This window comes from Diaporthe batatas, assembly GCF_019321695.1.
Source record: "Diaporthe batatas strain CRI 302-4 chromosome Unknown Contig00021, whole genome shotgun sequence".
In the NCBI taxonomy this organism is placed as follows: domain Eukaryota; kingdom Fungi; phylum Ascomycota; class Sordariomycetes; order Diaporthales; family Diaporthaceae; genus Diaporthe; species Diaporthe batatas.
This window is the reverse complement of record NW_025408568.1, coordinates 93,626-111,234: the sequence shown is the minus strand read 5'-3', so window position 1 is coordinate 111,234 and position 17,609 is coordinate 93,626. Positions and strand designations below refer to the sequence as shown.

General features: G+C 56.7%; 4 protein-coding genes across 4 annotated transcripts; 2 read left to right on the top strand and 2 right to left on the bottom strand.

Annotated features, from left to right (window-relative positions):
* The first annotated feature begins 142 nt into the window (after positions 1–142).
* Positions 143–1,205, top strand: KVR01_012817 (uncharacterized protein). The gene has a single exon (XM_044787686.1). It carries the CDS (start codon positions 234–236, stop codon positions 1,038–1,040), a length of 807 nt encoding a protein of 268 aa, XP_044638288.1. The 5' UTR covers positions 143–233; the 3' UTR covers positions 1,041–1,205.
* Positions 1,206–1,665: 460 nt separating this feature from the next.
* Positions 1,666–7,004, bottom strand: KVR01_012692 (uncharacterized protein; the record flags this gene model as incomplete). The annotated part of the gene is made up of 8 exons (XM_044794131.1): positions 1,666–2,728; positions 3,088–3,332; positions 3,859–4,340; positions 4,622–4,696; positions 5,004–5,034; positions 5,407–5,737; positions 5,875–6,055; positions 6,917–7,004. The coding sequence occupies 8 exons, from the start codon at positions 7,002–7,004 to the stop codon at positions 1,666–1,668; spliced, it is 2,496 nt and encodes an 831-aa protein (XP_044638163.1).
* A 4,845-nt stretch (positions 7,005–11,849) lies between these two features.
* Positions 11,850–12,809, top strand: KVR01_012717 (uncharacterized protein; the record flags this gene model as incomplete). Its single annotated transcript, XM_044782120.1, has 1 exon — positions 11,850–12,809. One exon carries the CDS (start codon positions 11,850–11,852, stop codon positions 12,807–12,809), a length of 960 nt encoding a protein of 319 aa, XP_044638188.1.
* A 1,978-nt stretch (positions 12,810–14,787) lies between these two features.
* KVR01_012702 (uncharacterized protein) lies at positions 14,788–16,918 on the bottom strand (the record flags this gene model as incomplete). The annotated part of the gene is made up of 3 exons (XM_044789927.1): positions 14,788–16,260; positions 16,506–16,566; positions 16,635–16,918. The coding sequence occupies 3 exons, from the start codon at positions 16,916–16,918 to the stop codon at positions 14,788–14,790; spliced, it is 1,818 nt and encodes a 605-aa protein (XP_044638173.1).
* Positions 16,919–17,609: the final 691 nt, after the last annotated feature.

Here is a 17,609-nt window from a genome sequence, read left to right as displayed (position 1 = left end):
AATTGTAACAACCCGGCAAGCCCAGACAAGCACGCAAGCACAACGGCAAGATAGAGAGGGTTAGGGCTCGTGGGATTCCTGCTTGAGGAAAAAGGGGCCGTCTCCATAGCTCATACACCCGGCGTCCGGGATCTAGTCACCTTGGATAGTTAGTCGGCACCGTGACCGGAGGCCCCACACCTAGATATCCATCCATCCCTGGACCTCGGGAGCCATCCATACATACATTGATCATGGCCACCTCCACCCCCAACAACGACCGCTTCAACGCCGAGGCCGCGGCCTGGGACTCAAACCCCGACGTCCGCGCCGCATCCGCCTCGGCGCTGCAGGCCCTGCTGGCGGCGCAACCTCCTGTCCTGCAGTCCGACAAGGGAGACGGGGACAAAAGCCCCGGCCCCGGCCCGGACGTCCTCGAGATCGGCTGCGGCACGGGCCTGCTCACCCTCTTGGTAGCCCCACACGCGCGGCGCATCGTGGCCATCGACGCCGCGGGGGGCATGATCGATGCCCTGAAGCTGAAGCTCGACGGCGAGGCCGGGGCCGGGGCGAGCAGCCTGAGGGGTGCCATACACCCCCTGAACATCCTCCTCACAGACCCCGAGGACCCCCGGCTGCCTCCAGGGCGGGATGACGGACAACAACAACGCCTCAAGTTCGACCTCGTCATCAGCCACCTCACGCTTCACCACATCCCCGACGCCGACCTGAGGCCCCTCCTCGCCACGATGCACGGCTGCCTCAGGCCCGGCGGGCAGATCGCCCTGACCGACTTTGAGGACTTTGGGCCCGAGGCGCGCAGGTTCCACCCGGAGGCCAAGATGGTCGGCGTCGAGAGGCATGGGATCCGGGCGGAGTGGTTCGCGGGCCTGATGCGGGAGGCCGGGTTTGAGGATGTCGACGTTGGCGTCGCGTGGACCATGGAGAAGGAGGTCGAGAGGTTCCCTGGGGAGTGGGGGTCCGAGAGGCCGCAAGGCGGGGCTGACCTGGCCAAGATGGATTTCCCCTTCTTGTTGTGTCGTGGGACACGCAAGAGTTGATTGGGCATCTCAGTGGTGACCTGGGGGGTGTAAATATCCGAGTGGGCCAAACCCCTACTACAGATCTTCCTCGTACCTTTTAACATGCAACAGCTTCGTTGCCGACCATTTATCTGACACGGCAAATGGCATTGTCCTTGTCTACGACGCCAAACACGTTCAGCTGGCATGTATGCGAGTCGCAAGATGGGTGTCAATTATTAACATTTACCACTAACTCCGTGCGTATGAGTGCTTGTGTACGAGACGGCATCAAACAAATCAACAACTATAACCAGTCATCCCAGGGGAACGCTCATTGTGCACCAGCATGGGTAGCCAAGCCGGACCGACCGACCGAGAGGCCGACGTCGACCGCTATCGCCCCCGCGAGCGTCACACCCCAGCCGAATAGGCCATGCATGTACCTTAACACGTGTAATAAACCACTGGCTCAAGGGTATATCCTCAAAACGGACAACCAGAACAGACAACCGCGTCACTTCTCTGCCTGTCCTCCTGCTCCCTCCCGCGCCTGCTCGTCTCCACCAGCTTCCCCTCCAGCTTGGTTCGCAGGTTCCGGCACCGGATGCCTCTGCGCCGTCGACTGGTCGGAGTAGGAGCTGCTCTGCCCCCGGGTAGCACCCTAGGCCGCCTGGGCAGCAGGCTGTTTCCTCCCCCGCCGGCCGAGCAGGGTGGCACCGTCGAGGCTCAGCTCAAACGCGCCCTTCTGTCGGTTGCGGTCCTTGACCTGCTGCCTCGCTGCGGCGGTCACGGCTGCCGAGTGTTGTCCGTAGCCCTTTTGATCCGGCGCCCGTCTCTCACGCTCCCTGCCGCGCTGCTCGCTCGCGCTTATCTGGGCGTTGCGCATGCTCTGCTCAAGGGCCTGGGTGCCCTGGCCGGCATTGGGTGGTGGTGCATTGGCCGTGTCGTCGACGTCGGGCATGTCGTCGTCCTCGTCAGACTCGTTGAGCCCGGCCAGGCGCGACACACCGGCAGCCTTGGCGCCTATCTGCTTCCGGCGGTTGTTCTCCTCCTCTTGCCGGTGCACGGCATATGTGACGTCAAAGACCTCGCGGAGGTTGACAGCGCCGGGCGAGCGGAAGTCGTAGCGCTTGTCGCCGTCCTTGAACTTGGAGGCGTCAAAGGCACGCAGCTGGCCGTCCGAGGTGACCTGGGGTTTCTTCTGGATGCCGGGCGTCTCGCTCTGCCTGATCCAGGGGTGTGCGAGGAACTCCGTGATGGTATATCGCTTCTCGGGGTCAACGGTCAACAGGTGGGTGATCAGGTCCTTGGCAGACGACGAAATGTCGTCCCACCACGGCGAGAGGAATGTGTACTGGCCCTTCGCCACCTTCTCGGTAAGAACCTCTATGCTCTCGTCGTAGAAAGGCGGGAAGCCGCACAGCAGTGTGTAGAGAACACAGCCCAGGGCCCACATGTCGACGGACTTGGAGTACCTCTCATCCTTGACGATCTCGGGGGCCGTGTAGCCGACGGTGCCACAGGGCGTCATGGTCTGGTTGTCCCAGACGATCTTGGACAGGCCAAAGTCGGCGATCTTGATCTGGCCGATGCCGCCGGCACCGACACCCCTGACAAACTCACCCTCGTCGACCTTGTCCTCATCGCCGGGCTGTTTTGGTTTCGGGTGCTTGGATGGGATGAAGGGGATCGGGCTGAAGAGGATGTTCTCGGGCTTGATGTCACTATTTGGTCGGCCAGGCGTCAGCAAACAAACAACAGCTCCTTAGCTCGCTCATCAGTGTTCCAGACCAGTCCAGGCCAGCACGCGCTAGTGCTGCGCGGCTGCGTCAGGTGCACGTAGTGAAGTGTTGAAGGTGGCTCGGGTTGAAAACGGCGAGATGACGTCAGTGGTCTCACGGGGGTCTCACGGGCTGGAATTGACGCGTGCGCATCAATGACATCAACACCACGCAGGGCGAGGGTCGACACCGCAAACGCATCCATGACGATGACATGAGCCGGCAGGGGAGATGACAGTGAGACAAAGAAAAAGTTGGGGCTAAAAGAATTAAGGAAAAATGTTTTTTTTTTAGTTACTGACCGGTGGACCACGCCTCTGACCTCGTGGAGGTACTCCAATGCCTTGGCGACCTGGACAATAACGTGCCTGGACAGGTCCTCGCTGAAGTAGGTGAGCCGCACGATCTGGTGGAAGAGCTCGCCCCCCGGTGCCAGCTCGAGGATGATGTAGTAGTACTGTTTCGATTCGGAGAAGTCTATGAGGTTGATGATGTTGGGGTGCTCGAGCTGGCGCATGATCTGCACCTCTTTCAGGATGTTTGCTCTCTGCGGCCGTTTGTCAGTGTGACTGCTCGTAAACGCGTGACTGCGGTGTGCTGGCTGCTGCTGCTGCTGCTGCTGCTGCTGCTGCTGCTGCTGCTGCTGTGTATTGTCTTTTTACCCGTCTGGCAAGAAAGTTCACCAGACGGTTGTCAATGGTCCGCAACACACTCGTGTGGGCAAGAAGCCGTTTAGAGGCGCCGTGCATTGAACGAGATGCGCGCATCCGAGAGAGAGAGAGATAAATAGATGGATGGTGAACGGAGAGGAGAAAGAAAATAGTAGAAAGCTTCTCGCACCTCTGCGGCTTTTGGAGCCTTTGGTTTGAAGTCCGGATGGAGGTGTTTGTTTCCCTAAGATCCCCCGCGTTGGCCAAAGGAACAACAACATCAAGGGGGAGAAATTCATGGATGGCATGGTATGGCATGGCATATCAAATCACGGAGAGGAAAAGGGAGAGAGGGGAGGGGATGTGCACAGAGGAAACAGGCAGGGTGTCCTGCCAACCGCGCAACGCGAGGCGTCATCTTACCTGCATGCTGTTCATCTCGTATTTCCGCACGACCTTGATGGCGACCTCGCCGGCGTCACCCTCGAGGTCCCTGGCGCGGTAGACATTGCTGAAGGCGCCGTCGCCCATCTTCTCGAGCAGCTCCCAGCGCTCCAGGCCCGAGTATCTGGGGAACTTGCTGCGGCTGGCGTTCTCCTCGGCGACCAGCTTGGCCACGTCGTCGATGCGCTTGCCCTTGCCGCCGGCGCCCTGGTGCAGGGCCTGCTTCTCCTGCTCGTGGGCAGCGGCGACGCCGTCTGCGCGGGCGGCGCGGTGTGTCTCATCGCCGGGGGCGGTTGAGTAGGCGTCGGGGACTGGCTGGGCGTGGCCGGGGGCCATGGCGCCGAAACCGGGTTCTGACTGGGGCATGGCCTTGTTGGGGACTGGCAGAGGCTGGGATTGAGGCGGCGACGGGTCGTTTTTCCTCTGGGCCTCGTCGGCGTTTGACGTCCGAGCTTGCTTGCCTGCGGGAGGGGATCAGCGGGTGGGTCTGGGTCATTTGTCGAGGTGACAACAAGAGAGCGACGCTGGTGTTTTTGAAAGTGACTGCGGGCTGAAGATGACGCGATCGGGGGGTGTTGGTCTTGCTTGGTGTTGGGTCCATTGGTGGGAGGGGTTGTGATGGGAGAGAAGTAGGAGGTTGATGTCGGTGGGACAAAAGCAGCAGCTGCACATAGGGCAAGGCAGGGCAGGGCAGTGCAGTGCAGTGCAGTGCCGAGGAATGAGAGGAAGGAGCATAACATACCATGGCGGATAAAGTTCTTGAGTTGCTGTATTGTCGACATGTTGACCGATGATGTAACCCCGTCTCGGAAGGGCTCTAGATGGCAGACGAGATCGGATCAGTCCAGATCGGGGGTTGCAAGCACACACAAGCAGCACACACAAACAACACTCTCTTTCTCTCTTTCTCTCTCTCTGGTCACTCTCTCTCATACACACACACAGAGAAACATATAATCTCATACACAGGCTGTCCCCCCCAGATATGCAACGCCAACGTTGTAGAGACAGCCAGACAGCCGGGCAGACAGACCAGACAGACCAGACAGACCAGACAGACCAGACAGACCAGACAGGCTGTTCCCCCACGCTGCAAATGGCAGAAGAATAAAGTTCATGCTTACCGAACGGGATTAATTTCCAGGGGTTGATGAACTGCAAAAGCAGGATGCAAATCGGAACTAACGACACAGAGTGCCTGGTCCGGGCCCGGTGTTGGCGGACGGACGGGCTGGATGGCTGCAACCGTGGGGGGTTTGCTTAGAAATCGGCGGATCGGATCTGAGGTGGTGGTGGTGGTTGCGAGTAACTGCGCTCGTGCTTTGTTTCTCCAATGCAGGCCAGCCAGCCAGGCAGGTCAGGGTTCAAGGTCAGACGATCAGGTGAGCAGGCCGTAGGGTGGTAGTCTGGAGAATGCCTGGAACAAGTAAAGATGGAGGGCGAGGAATGTCGCAAGGGAGGCGGAAGGCGGGAGCGAGGCACAAGCCTGGGTTATTATTCGGTGTCGTGTCGGATGCAGCTTCTGACGGCCGATCCAAGTCTCAGTCTAGTGGTGACGTTGACTGCTTGCTGTTGCAGCAGGGGCTTATTAGCCCTGGAGGCCTGGGTGGTGGGGTGGATTTGGTGACGACGAGGGGTTGCCAGTCGTTCCAGGTTCCAGGTATATTTGCAGTCTCGACCTTGTTGTTGAGCCGCAGGGTCCACGAGGCCAAAGCAAAGGTTGATAGGGAGGATGGTCGGTGATGGGCGGCTGGCAACAGGCGACAGGCGACAGGCGACACAATTTGTAGCAAGACAGGCTAGGGGAGAGACGTCACTGGCGACGAGGACGAGGGCGGGAATAGATGCAGATGTACACCTGGAGGGGGGGAGGGGAAAGGGTAAGGGGGGGGTATAGGGTATAGATAAGTAGGCAAGGCAGGTAGGTAGCCTTGGTAGTAGTCTATATGACTTCTGGTGGTGCTCTGTCTGTCTGTCTATCCGAGGAAGTTTGACCGGGAAAACTGGGTCGTGCACTGGCCGTGGACGGGCTGCAGAGTAACGACGTTGTTGATGATGATGCTGCAGCGTGGGTGTGGGAGATGAGAGGATAGGATTCGAGAGGATGGTGATGAAAAGGGCGATTTCGGGGCCGTGGAGGGGTATCGATCCTGTGACTGACGGGCTGACTGACTGACTGACCGAGAGAAACTCGAAGGCAGAGATGGGAGGGAGAAGGAAAAAAGTCACGGCCAAGGCGATCGAGTGCAAGGCAAAGAAAGACCACGACAGTACATGGGGCAGAGGCCGAGAGACAAGAAAAAGAGGCAGGCAGGCAAGACAAGGCAAGAGAGAGAGGAAAGAGAGCAGGCAGGAAGAGCTGCAAGGGTTGAGGACCACGTTTTCGGCAGCATCAAGAGGTATGAGGTAAGTGGCCAGGAGGGGGGTGGTCAGTCAGGTAGTCAGTCAGTTCAAGGTAGGTACGGAGTACACACACAGCACAAAAGGTACCGTGGACTACTACGTCAGGGAGACAGGTGAGGTAGATGGCTGGATGGACAGGCTTGGTGGGCAGGCTTGGTGGGCAGGTTTGGGGCCTGGCTGGGCTGGGCTGGCAGGCAAAAAAGCAGGGTCTAGCAGATTACAGTGTCGCAAGCGGGCAGGCCCCAACAGCCCAAATCACCACCCAAGCAGCACCCAGGTTGCCAGGCATGCCAGGCTGGCCAGGCAGCCCCAGGTGCAGCAGGTCCAGGTAGGTGCAATTGCAGCTGCGGGTCGCAGGGTGCAAGGTCAGGCCGGTACCTGGCAGCTAAGTTAAGGTAAGGCTTAGGGTGGTGGTGGTGGTGGTTGGGTGGCGACACTGGCGGGCGAGCAGGCGAGCAAGCCCAGCTATGACGAAGGCTGGTCTCGTCTCTACGTCTCCACTACGTCTCACTTCTCTACGTACGCCTCTTGACAAGACAACATCAACGGCACAGGCCGACTGGCAGGACATGTCAGCCTGTATGTGGTTTTAATCCCCGTCCCTCGGAACTGACAGATCCATGGATGCACGCACGGCGGGCCAATTGACGCATTGCATCACAGCTCTGGAGCTGGCCGGGCAGCCGGGCTGGGCTGGGCTGGACCAGGACATTCTGGACCATGGCATCGTCACCAGCCTGCCAGCGTCAGACGGGCATCATTTCCTGGTGCTGGGCTGGGCCAGGCTGGGGTGCCGGATATATTCTCCTTGTCCCCCCTTCTTGTCTTGCTCCAATGCCTCGGCCGCCCGTCTCCCCGGCTCCCCGGCTCCCACTGACAATTTACGTTTGTGTGTATGCGTGTATGTGTGTATGTGTGTATGTGCGTGTGTGGATATGCGTATTACCTGGAGCTGAGCCTGTCACGGTGTTCTGTTATCTGGCTGACTGCACACCCCACCCCCGTGCTACCTACCCTACGTCTTGTCTCCCCACTGCTGCTGTGACGGCCCCGTCTGACGACGAGTGCCGGGGCATCACAGCAGCAGTCCCAATCGAAGCTGGGGGTCGGATGGCGTCGGACGATTGGCCCGGTTTGGGGCATCCTTGGGGAGGCTGATGAACCACACCTTGCTCTGCCAGCTGCCTGTCGATCAGTAGCAGCCCAGCCCAGCCTGTCTGTTCTAGCCTAGCCCGGATGGGGCCGCGCTTGCTCGGGCAGTTCGGGCAGCTCGAGCTGGTCCTAAGCCATTGTCCTGTCCTGTCTGGCTGTCTAGCTGGCTGTCCTGGCTGCTGCTCTAGCTGCTCTAATGCGGTACGATGCCGCACGGGTGTTGTGGTGGCGCTGGTGCTGGCGTTGGCGCTGGCGTTGACGATGCCGTGCTGCCAAACCAAGACTGGTGAGCCGCCGGTTCTTCAAGTCGTGTCGGAGCGTATGCACCGGCGGGGTGCTTGTCTGTCTGTCTGTCTTCCTGTCGTCCTGTCGCGGGTTGGTCGGGTCGGCAGCAGTCGTAAGTTGAGGGATCGACGTGGGAGTGAAATGAGAATGGAACTGTTTCTTGAAGTTAGATGCAGACATTTGTAGACATGCCAGGCATACCCAGGTATATCAATGGTGTCTACTGCATCCGTAGTCAGTCAGTCAGTCGGCCAGCCACAGCATCAGCTGCAGGGCTGGCCAGTGGGAGGCGGGTTCCTTCATTCGGGCTGCTCGGGCGACGCAGACAAGAGGTCGGGTCGAGACGGCGAAACGCTGGACGGTTGCGAAAAGTGGACTCGGGCTGGGCCTTGTCTGTCATTTGCTGTCGCCGTTTTTTGGCGTCCCAGGCTTGAGCTCTTTTTTTCTTCTTTCTTTCTTTCTTTCTTCCTATTTCCTTTGGGCCTTTTTTCTCAAGGTTAGTCAATACTGGGCATGATGCAGTATCGCATACTGCACGCGGTCTCGTCGCCGGCATCCTTCCCTGCCAGTCTGTCAGCCAGTCTGTTTTCTTTGGGGGGGGGGGTTTCTGGATTTTTGGATTTTTGGGACTGCTCTGGGGTCGCATCAATCCTTGTTGGAGTGAGTGCACATGTGCTGATGCGCCGCTGCCCTTGGTGCGGTTCCGGCGAGGGATCCACTCAGTGAGGGCTCAAGCTGGGCTGGGCTGGCTGGGCTGGCTGGCTGGCCGGCCGGGGCTCTGGGCACGCACCTAGGCGGGGTGGACGGGGGTAGAGTGACTGAGCGAGGGTACCCAGGTAGGGGCATGGGTGCGAGGATACGGGGTGGGGGCCGGCCCGATGACGTAGCCAAGAGCGTCATTCTGCACGGACCACGACAGCCCACCTTGACAAAAAGACGAGATGCAAGAGTTGACTTGTAAGTAAACAGAATCTACCCAGATAGGTAATTCCACAGCAGGGTGCTTTACCATACAGCTCTGGTGCAGTATTGATGATTGTGTGTGTGTCTGTATATCCAGGCGCCTACATGCATTGCTTCTTGCCCATCTATTGCCAATACTGCCAGCCATGCAGCCTCTTTCTCATCCGAATCTGCCAGTCACATGATGTCTGCCTGACAGGCGGCCTCATTTCCTTGCCCAGGTGCCTATGGACTGATTGATTTTCCAGGATTGGTACTGTGTAGATTAACCATTTCATTCCATCATGCACCAGCTTTCCGATGTCTGAAATTGCCTGTCTGAAGACACGAACCCGCCCCGTCCGCGCTGCCAGCGTTTTCCAGTAATATACACAATCCCCAAACCGCAATATAGATCCACCGAGAGACTGCAAGTGCCCCAGGGTCAACTGGTGACCACCCGCAACACCTTCACCCTTGTACCTTGCTCGACCATGCAGCCTCGGCCAGGGTCAAAACACCTTTTGCAATTGGGCCTGAGGGCCTTTCTCAGACCGCCTCCTCCGCCTCTCCGTGGCTCCGTTCCTCCGCTGCTCCGCTCACGGGGGCCCCGTCCACTTGGGCACACTCTCGGCAAAGGACTGCACTGGGATCTCCCAATGAATGCCCAAGCCACCGGATCCATGCATCCTATTGATTGCGTGGTATTCAAAGGAGCACGGCGGGACGAGGTCAGGCAGGGCGCCTGTCTATGCTGACATCTGGATGTGTGCTGTGTATGCTGAAGTATGTACAACTACTAGTACTACCAAGTATATACAGACAAATCCCGTTGCTCCTCCCACAGCAATAGGGCAGGGTGCAAATGCATGCAGGGCACAAGTGCAGGGTCCCACACCCGCCGGGGCCGGGGCTCAAAAGTCTGGAGAAACCCCCCTCCCGCCGTGGCGACGACCCCGGCCAAACCGGCCTCCCGGGGTCCTCTCTCCGACAGACTGGCAGTCGACCCCAACTTGGCCAACTTGGGGACCCATTCCAGGGCCTCCACGTCGTCCCCTCGTGGCTGCCCAATTGCCCCGAGGCTTTGATGCCGTCTTCCGATCTCCGTGGGCCAAAGAAAAAAGTTGGATCCCGAAACCTTCAGGGTGTGATTGTGCCAGCTTCGGCATGGGTTTCATTTCATGATCCTCCGAGCCCCCGTGTGTCCTCTAATCTGATCCTGAAGTCTTGCCTGACATGTCGTTGCATGTCTGGAAGTACGGAGCATGAAAATTATGCTGTGGTACACCTGCAGTTTATCAATGCTGGGCTACATTTGTACCCGGCCAACTCAAGCTATGAAGGCCCGGGAGTCTCATTAACGCAACTCCTGCTGGTGCTTGATTCTGCCTCGCTAGGGTTCAAGTCAGACGGACCACTCGTCGTCGCAGACCGCACTTGGTTCTGAATTTTGTGCACCTGCCGAGGAAGGACCGCACTCGTGCCCGGGCAGCTGATGATGGCCTGGACGGGGCTTGGATGTAAAGTATTGCAGTCCACGGGTTACAAGACATCACCGACGTGTGTTGCACTCCCCCTGCGCCACTCCCAACTTTAGACGCAGAAGCAGATCAAGACTCATGTGCTCAGATGGACTCGGAGCACACAACGGCCTCCCATTAGCACCAACTCCAGGCCTGTGAGGCACACACTACTAGTCCTCGGAACCACAAAGCCTCTAGGCCTGGATAACATTTACCTCCATCTTCCATTGCTCATGGGTAGATTTGGTAGATAGGCTACAGCGTAACATACGGCTACAATAGTCCCGTCCAGGTGTGGGATGACGTCATCATCCCTGGGGCAAATAGTTGTCTGAGACATAAGCTGCGCTAGGTTCATGCCCAGGGTGGTTTCCGTACAAATGCAATGTGTTATTCGCTTCTATGCAGGCGAAACCATGGCATAGATGGCGCGGAATCCAAAGTACTTGCGTGTCTGCGTCTCGTTCAGGTGCCTTTGAAGCTGGTGGCTGGCCTCCCTGCTCGAGCTGGCTGATAGTCTACAGCCCGGTATGAATAAGTTTATTTCTTCATGCCTAACAGTAACATTATATATAGAATGGCAGGTCAGGTTGTACAGACTTGAGTAGACATGGTTGGGTGGTACAACTGGATTTATCATATGCGGGCAGAGTGTACGTTGCGTGACCGACGGCCAAGTAACAACAACTTGCTTACAAAAAAGTCACCCAAAAACAGGTCCCCCTCCCCACACGGCCTCAAGTGCTGGCTAGACGAGTCTACGAGACTAGATGGGTATGACAGCTTGGTCGTACTACCTGCGTGGTGGTGTCAACATTTACAACCCACCTTTTTAGCCCTTGCCCAGGTGGTTCATCTATCCACTGGCGTCTGTCCCGGTCAGTGCTTTGGGGACTGAGAAGCGAGATGCTACAGGCAAGAGATGGGTTCAACCCGAATTCCGTCTTCTCACAGAATGGTTTCCTTAATTTACTAGACGTAGTAGACTTTCAATGTAGGCCATGATATTCGCTGCATTCCAAAGTTGACAGTATTCGTCTTCGGGGTTACTGGCCCGCGGCCGGCCTTCACGACTCAGGATTCCAGCTTACCAGTCACTGGTGGAACGACATTGTCGCTAACCACCGCCTCGCACTAGCATTACGCTTTACCGGTACCCCGTTGTCAGTGTGACAGTCAACACAACACCATTCCCCCATCCCCGCACGTTACGATCCGAAATATTTCCAGATTCGGTTTCGCTTCCAAGTCGTTTCGACCTGATTGGCCTGATCAGCGAGGTTCACCCTCTTATCCCCTTTGTGCACCATGGCCAGACATGGCTCCACGGACCCGCCGTCACCGTCCCACCACCCATACCTCGAGATGGCTAATAAACAGCCCTGGAGCTCCCCCAACTTGAACAGTTGCCATGGACAGCAACCTTAGAGCCAGCTCTAGCTGCTCCGGCGTGCCATATTCAGTTTTGCTGACTTGACGACCTGCGCGTTCGTGCATTATAGTTAGCCCACATGCCCAGTCCCACCCTGTCCCATTCGTGAATATGCATCGCCGACCTCAGATGATGCCTCATGCCCAACTAGATGCTCGTGTATCACCTGACTCCGTCTCCCAGTCACAACCTTTGAGACACACTTCATCCTCGTGCGCAGCCCCATGGCCGGCATGGCTGGAGCCCCTTCGTCACCTCCCGCTTCCCCGAGGTCTCCTACGAGCCTTGCCAGTCGAGGCTTCGGGGTTGTGCTTGTCGCCTGCGTATTAGCTTATTTCTCCAGCCTCAGTATGTTTTCATACCTCTGCCAGTGGTCTTTTGGTCCCGCCTATAGCCTTCCTCTTTGCAAGATTCCCGTCCCATTCATAACTGCCATGTGCCCCTCAGTCCAAGAAGCCACGTTTGTCTGCGAGCCGGGAGCTTATCGTACGCAAATCGTTTCCCTCGACCCGCTACTGGTCTACATCCATTCCTTCCTGCGGCCTGCCGAGATTGAATCACTCCTTGACACCGCTGAGCCCCTCTTCAACCCCTCTACGGTAACCAAGAACGGCCGCAGGGTGGGCTCTGACGAACGAACTTCGAGCACGGCAGGCCTACCCCTGGGGGACCCTGCCGTGCAGTGTGTTCTCAGCCGAGCCTCTCGGTTCATGGGGGAACTGATGCGAGAAGGCGTGGACGAGATGGGGCCCCCACAACTCGTGCGCTATACCGCTGGGCAAAAGTTCAACATCCACCATGACTGGTACGACACGCCGCAGTGGGCATACGACGGGTCAAACAGAAAGTTCAACAGGGTCGCCAGCTTCTTCGCCATCCTGCAGGACAACTGCACTGACGGGGAGACATATTTCCCACAAGTCGGGCCACCCGCCGACATGGACGGCGCGGCGGGCGACGGCAGTCGGCCACCTCACGGGCCGAGGCGATGGGATCGGGATGACCCGATCTGGAGGGAGCACGAGAGCGGCGGGCTGGCTTTTAGGCCGATTAGGGGCAACGCGCTCTTCTGGGTGAACCTACACGCTGACGGGAGGGGCCACGAGAAGACGGTGCATGCTGGTCTTCCTGTCGGGGACGGTGTCAAGACTGCCATGAATATCTGGCCGCGTCAGTTCTATGCGGTCGAATAATACCCACTGTGTTTAATGGATTGGGTCTCGCGGGGCTCTTGAACTTGATTGATATCCGACCCTTTTTGCCCCCCTGGTGCTGGAGCTGCGGCCTCGTTGAGTTTGGGGGTCGTTGCAGCATGACTGCAAACCGGTTCGCTTCGATGCTGTCGTTGCAGGAATGGGCCATATCTGCTCTGACCTGCCACGTAAAGAGGAATCTTGCGGCTACGGGGTAGATCAGAACAGAGTATAGGTGATGGAGATTCCTTGGAACCGATCCTACTGCAACTGGACTTGAAACGGCTTCTTACATCCACTAACTTCAGGTTACCACGCTGTACCTCCGGCAGTGCTTACTGGTTTGTTGGTTATTTTTCAAGAGGCTGGGTCTTTGAGTGTTTACCACTTGACTGTGTGAAGCGGCCCAGGTGCTGTATGCCTTCGGGTTGTATACGGACTACGAACCAAACCACTCACCACTTTGTTAAGGGATTGTACGCCGTCAGGATTCGTGTGGAATAAGAACAAATTAGTTACCTCAATCGTTCGCCTCTTTGCGTGCAGGTGAAAAGGCATGGTGGCGACCGCAGGGGTTCTGGATAATTTGGAATTGAAACGCAGATTAACTCACCGCTGGCTGTTATCACCCGCAAATCGGATCACAATACGCAATAGGACTGCCTCTTGACAGGAAGACTCGATTCTACGAGTCGAATTTGTGTATTGTTGGTATATTCCGAGGCCTTTTGTCGACTCAAGGCGACAGCGCCTTCTAAAGTTTGGAGCTTCCACAGATCCAGTCCCATTCGCCATGCGTGCTCGTTTTCAGTGCGAGGCCACACCGTATCAACACTTCAAATTGGGATGAGTCTTCTGGTACTCTTCGCAGTTGCGTTTGCGGCAGTCGAGGTCTCCTCGCGGGCAACAATGTAGCACCTGCTGCCTCTGAGAACCCGAGGCACTGCGGTGTGACCTCTCCACACACTCCGGGCCATCGTGTCGGGTTTGGATAGGTACCTTGAACTCCATGAAACTCGAGTGTTCGCCTTTAGGCGTCTCGATACATTTCCAGTTCACAATCAAGCTACTACAATCTGCTCATTCATCCTTATTAGACACGCATGTTGGGGGCACGGGAATCGGCAGGTAAAAAAACAGTTGTGGTAGAAGCTCTAGAGATCGTGCGATGATGCCCTGACGTACCTTGTCGGAGGTGGTGCAGCATGTCAGAACCACAGCCGGCCTTTGATGTTTCGTCGTGCCTGCCGAAGTCCTTGGAGAACACCATGAAGAAAAGGCTGTCTTTTCCCTTAAAAGTGCAGTGGGGGAAGTCTGGAACGTCGTGAGGTACCGAGTCCCTTGCGTGAAGTCCGGATTCGGTGATGTTGAGGCCAGCTACCTCTGTGTCGTCCAAGCCAGCGATATTGGACATTGTCAAAGGTGGATGGACGACGTGTGCCCTTGAAACTTCCATGTTCATGCCAAGCGCCATCATGGCAAGTGACCATAAGTGTAAAAGCATGGGGGGCAATAATAGAGAGCAAGTATTTGGTGCTTTTTGGAGAGGACAGCCTTTATTGATGCTGTTGTACAAGAAAAAAAAAGACAGTGATGGGGTCTAGTTGTAGTAGAATTTATATGTCTAAGGTGCAACCACTGAGAAGCAGCCAGATACCTAGTGTGTATACAATTCCGCCGAGTGTAGGCTAATCAGTGCCACAGGCCAACGCCAGTGAGTCTGCCGGTTGACGGTCTCTCACGCCGCGACGGGACCGGACCTGTCAGTGCTTTCAAAGATTTTGTGAACAATGCCTTGCATCCAGTACCTAGGCCACGTGCAGTGCTAAAAGGATGATATGCGTCTTTACAGGTTCCAGCATGTATAGGGCGATGCACTTGCTATACGATCAGATGTGTTTGGATTTCAGCTATGTTGAGGCTGACCTGCCCAGGTTTCATACACCCCACCGCTGAGGCACGTGTCATTGTTAGTGAATCAATGAGGTATCACGCCCAGACCTACAGAAGTGCACGCGTATCTCTCATTGCAAGTAGTATGATCCCAATCCTGCTGCAGCTCTTCGGCTGTTAGGGTCCTAGAATCAGACAAGAGCTGCTCAATCGTGGCGTGTCGTTGTTCCCACCCACCACCGGGTACATAAGGCACCCTTTTCAATGGCTGAACATCTGGGTACTCGTAGTATTCTGGCTCGTTGCGATGCTTCAGGCCCAGACCGTATTGAGCCTCAGCCGGGTAGTAGGGGACCTCATTAGCGGCAAACTGGTAGTGCATGCACTCCGCAATGGTTACTGCGGGTATGCTGGCGAAGAACTCGTCGTATGCGGGATCCAACGCCTGGGCAAGGCTGCTCACGGTGGTGGCGTTCCCTGACAACCATGGGCGTGGGGGCTGAATGACACTCCAGGGATCGCGGCATACATCAGTCTCGCACGACTTCATAACCATCAGAAGGGCGTTGAGGCGTGACATGAGGCGCACAAGTTCCGGATCAGCCGAACCTGCGAGGTTCGTCATTTCGTACGGGTCGTTGAGAGAGTCGTACAGCTCCGTGTCGCCGGTGCACCAGCGCGAGTAGACCCATGCGTAGTCCTCGTTGACGATACGCATCGTCTTGTAGGTATTGTTCCAGTACATACCGGTTCGAGTGTCACCGCCCGTCCAGGTGGGGATCTCAGTGAACGCTCGTCCCCAGAACTCAACATTGATGGCCTCCTGAGCCTTTCCGATGGACAGATCATCGGGGTTCTCCCAAGCTTGGAGCATGCTAGTGCCATCGAGGAACGACGGGCGATCTTCGCCGGCTAGGCCAGCAATGTCGAGGAAAGTGGGGGCAAAGTCGGTGACGGTGCTGGGAATGCGAGAAACCCGGCCTTGCTTAATGCCCGGCCCCCGCACTACCAGGGGGATGTTGGCGTCCTCGATGTACGGAGAGGATTTGCCCACATCGCGGTGAGTGCCTAGGTGGTAGCCCTGGTCGGTCGAGAATATGACATATGTGTTGTCTAATTCACCTCGACTTTCCAGCAGGTTGACCACGTCCTCAATAATGTCGTCCACGCCTTGGAGCGCCTCCAGGCGCCGTTGGTACAGGCGCTGCGTTTCGTTTAGCTGGGTCTCGTTAAGACGTGGAAGTCCAGCCCACCAACTCGGCCTATTCTTGTGCATCTCGTCAGGTGGATTGAAGTTTGGGCGGTGAGGTATTGTCAAGTTGGCAAATTTGTTGCTGTAGCGCGATGGTGGTGTCGGGGGGGCTGTCAGGTTCTCGACGTGAGGCGCGGTTGGAGCTATCATGAGGAAGAAAGGGTCCTCTTGCTCGACCAGATGCTCTAGCCGGGACAGGGCTTTGACACGCACGACGTCACTTTGTTGCCAGCCCTCGTAAAACACGGGCGTCTGGCCGTTCTGTGACATGACCACGCTGTTATGCACATTGATATAAGGATCGAGCTTGATCCAACGTCAGAATATATACCATCTTGGAAGTGAAAGACTGGATTTGGGCTTACCAGCACATCGATATGGCTCCATCCTTTGGGTGCCGGTGAGTAATTCAACAGCGAATTCCCGTTGTAGAGCTTCCCAACGTCTACGACCAATCACGGTTCTAATCAGCCTTCAAGACCGAGCAAGGAATGCAGACATTATCACAGATTCGGGAGCCACTTACACTCGGCTTGATATCCAGCTCGCACCAGCCAGTGCGGAAGATAGTCGTCATCTTCGCCTGCGGCGGTGAACTTGCCATAGCCGCCGCTGTTTGGGTGTTTGTTAGCGGACATTCATGAATGCACGTAGTAGAAACATGATCCAGTGTTGCTGACCCCGGTCCATTGACAGCTGTGTTGTTGGTGTTATGCGCGGCTTGGCCGCGCATGAGAGAGACCCGACTTGGACAGCATATGGCGATGGTGGCGTAGTGATTTGTGAAGCTTGTCCCCTCGGCGGCAAGGTGCTTCTGCAGGGCCGGCATGTAGTCCAGGGAGCCGTGATGATAGTCTTGGTCGTCAGTGAAGATGAAGACAATATTGGATTTACGTGCCGCAACTCCCGTAAACAAAGCAGAGGCAAGCAGTATGCTTCCGACCAAGGGGCGGAGTCTCCTCATGGTGAAAAGAGACCGGTCGCTTCGGCAAGCCTAGAAAGTCGGGGCACGGCGGATGCTTGGCAAGTTGTAGCAATCGCCCGGGAGGAGTGACAGACCCGAAGGCATGAGCAAAGTGAAAACGGGTTGAGGTGTATTTTTGAATTATCCAAGGTCCCGAGCTGGAAATAAATATCGACCCGCTCGAGTGCTTCCCGCACCATTTTAGGACAGCCCAGTGCCGAACACGACAGCAGGAATTGAACTTGGAATTGACAGGTTGCATCTGCTCGGCGTTCGTACCTAAGTAAACAGATGCTACAGTACCAGAGCGATCCATTATTTCCGGCATCGACGTCGTCAAGATGGCTTGCCTCCGGTGACGGTGCTGCCGGGATGAACTCAAGAGATTCGACCTGATTCGCCCGACCCGGCGCGCACGTGCGGTCTATCCGCTGTGACGTGATCTCTTCAACTCGCATTTTAGGAAAGGGCCGATTAGACTGAGCCCCGGGCTTGTGGGGTTTGCCAAGATTTTGGGGAAGATGGCATTCAGCGAGGGGAACGAGGCAACGAGGGTCCCGGTGGCATGAGGAAAAGAATTATCGCAAGCGTACTTCAGTACCCTGACGGGGCAATCTCCAGCGATCGACAATCAAGTCTGATGCAGATGCCAGGTTCCCCAACTTTGTGCTCTCAAGAAATGATTGCTGGT

What these genes read in the sequence shown, in the direction of transcription:
- KVR01_012817 (XM_044787686.1), top strand. Translation starts at nt 234, where the DNA reads ATGGCCACCTCCACCCCCAACAACGACCGCTTCAACGCCGAGGCCGCG.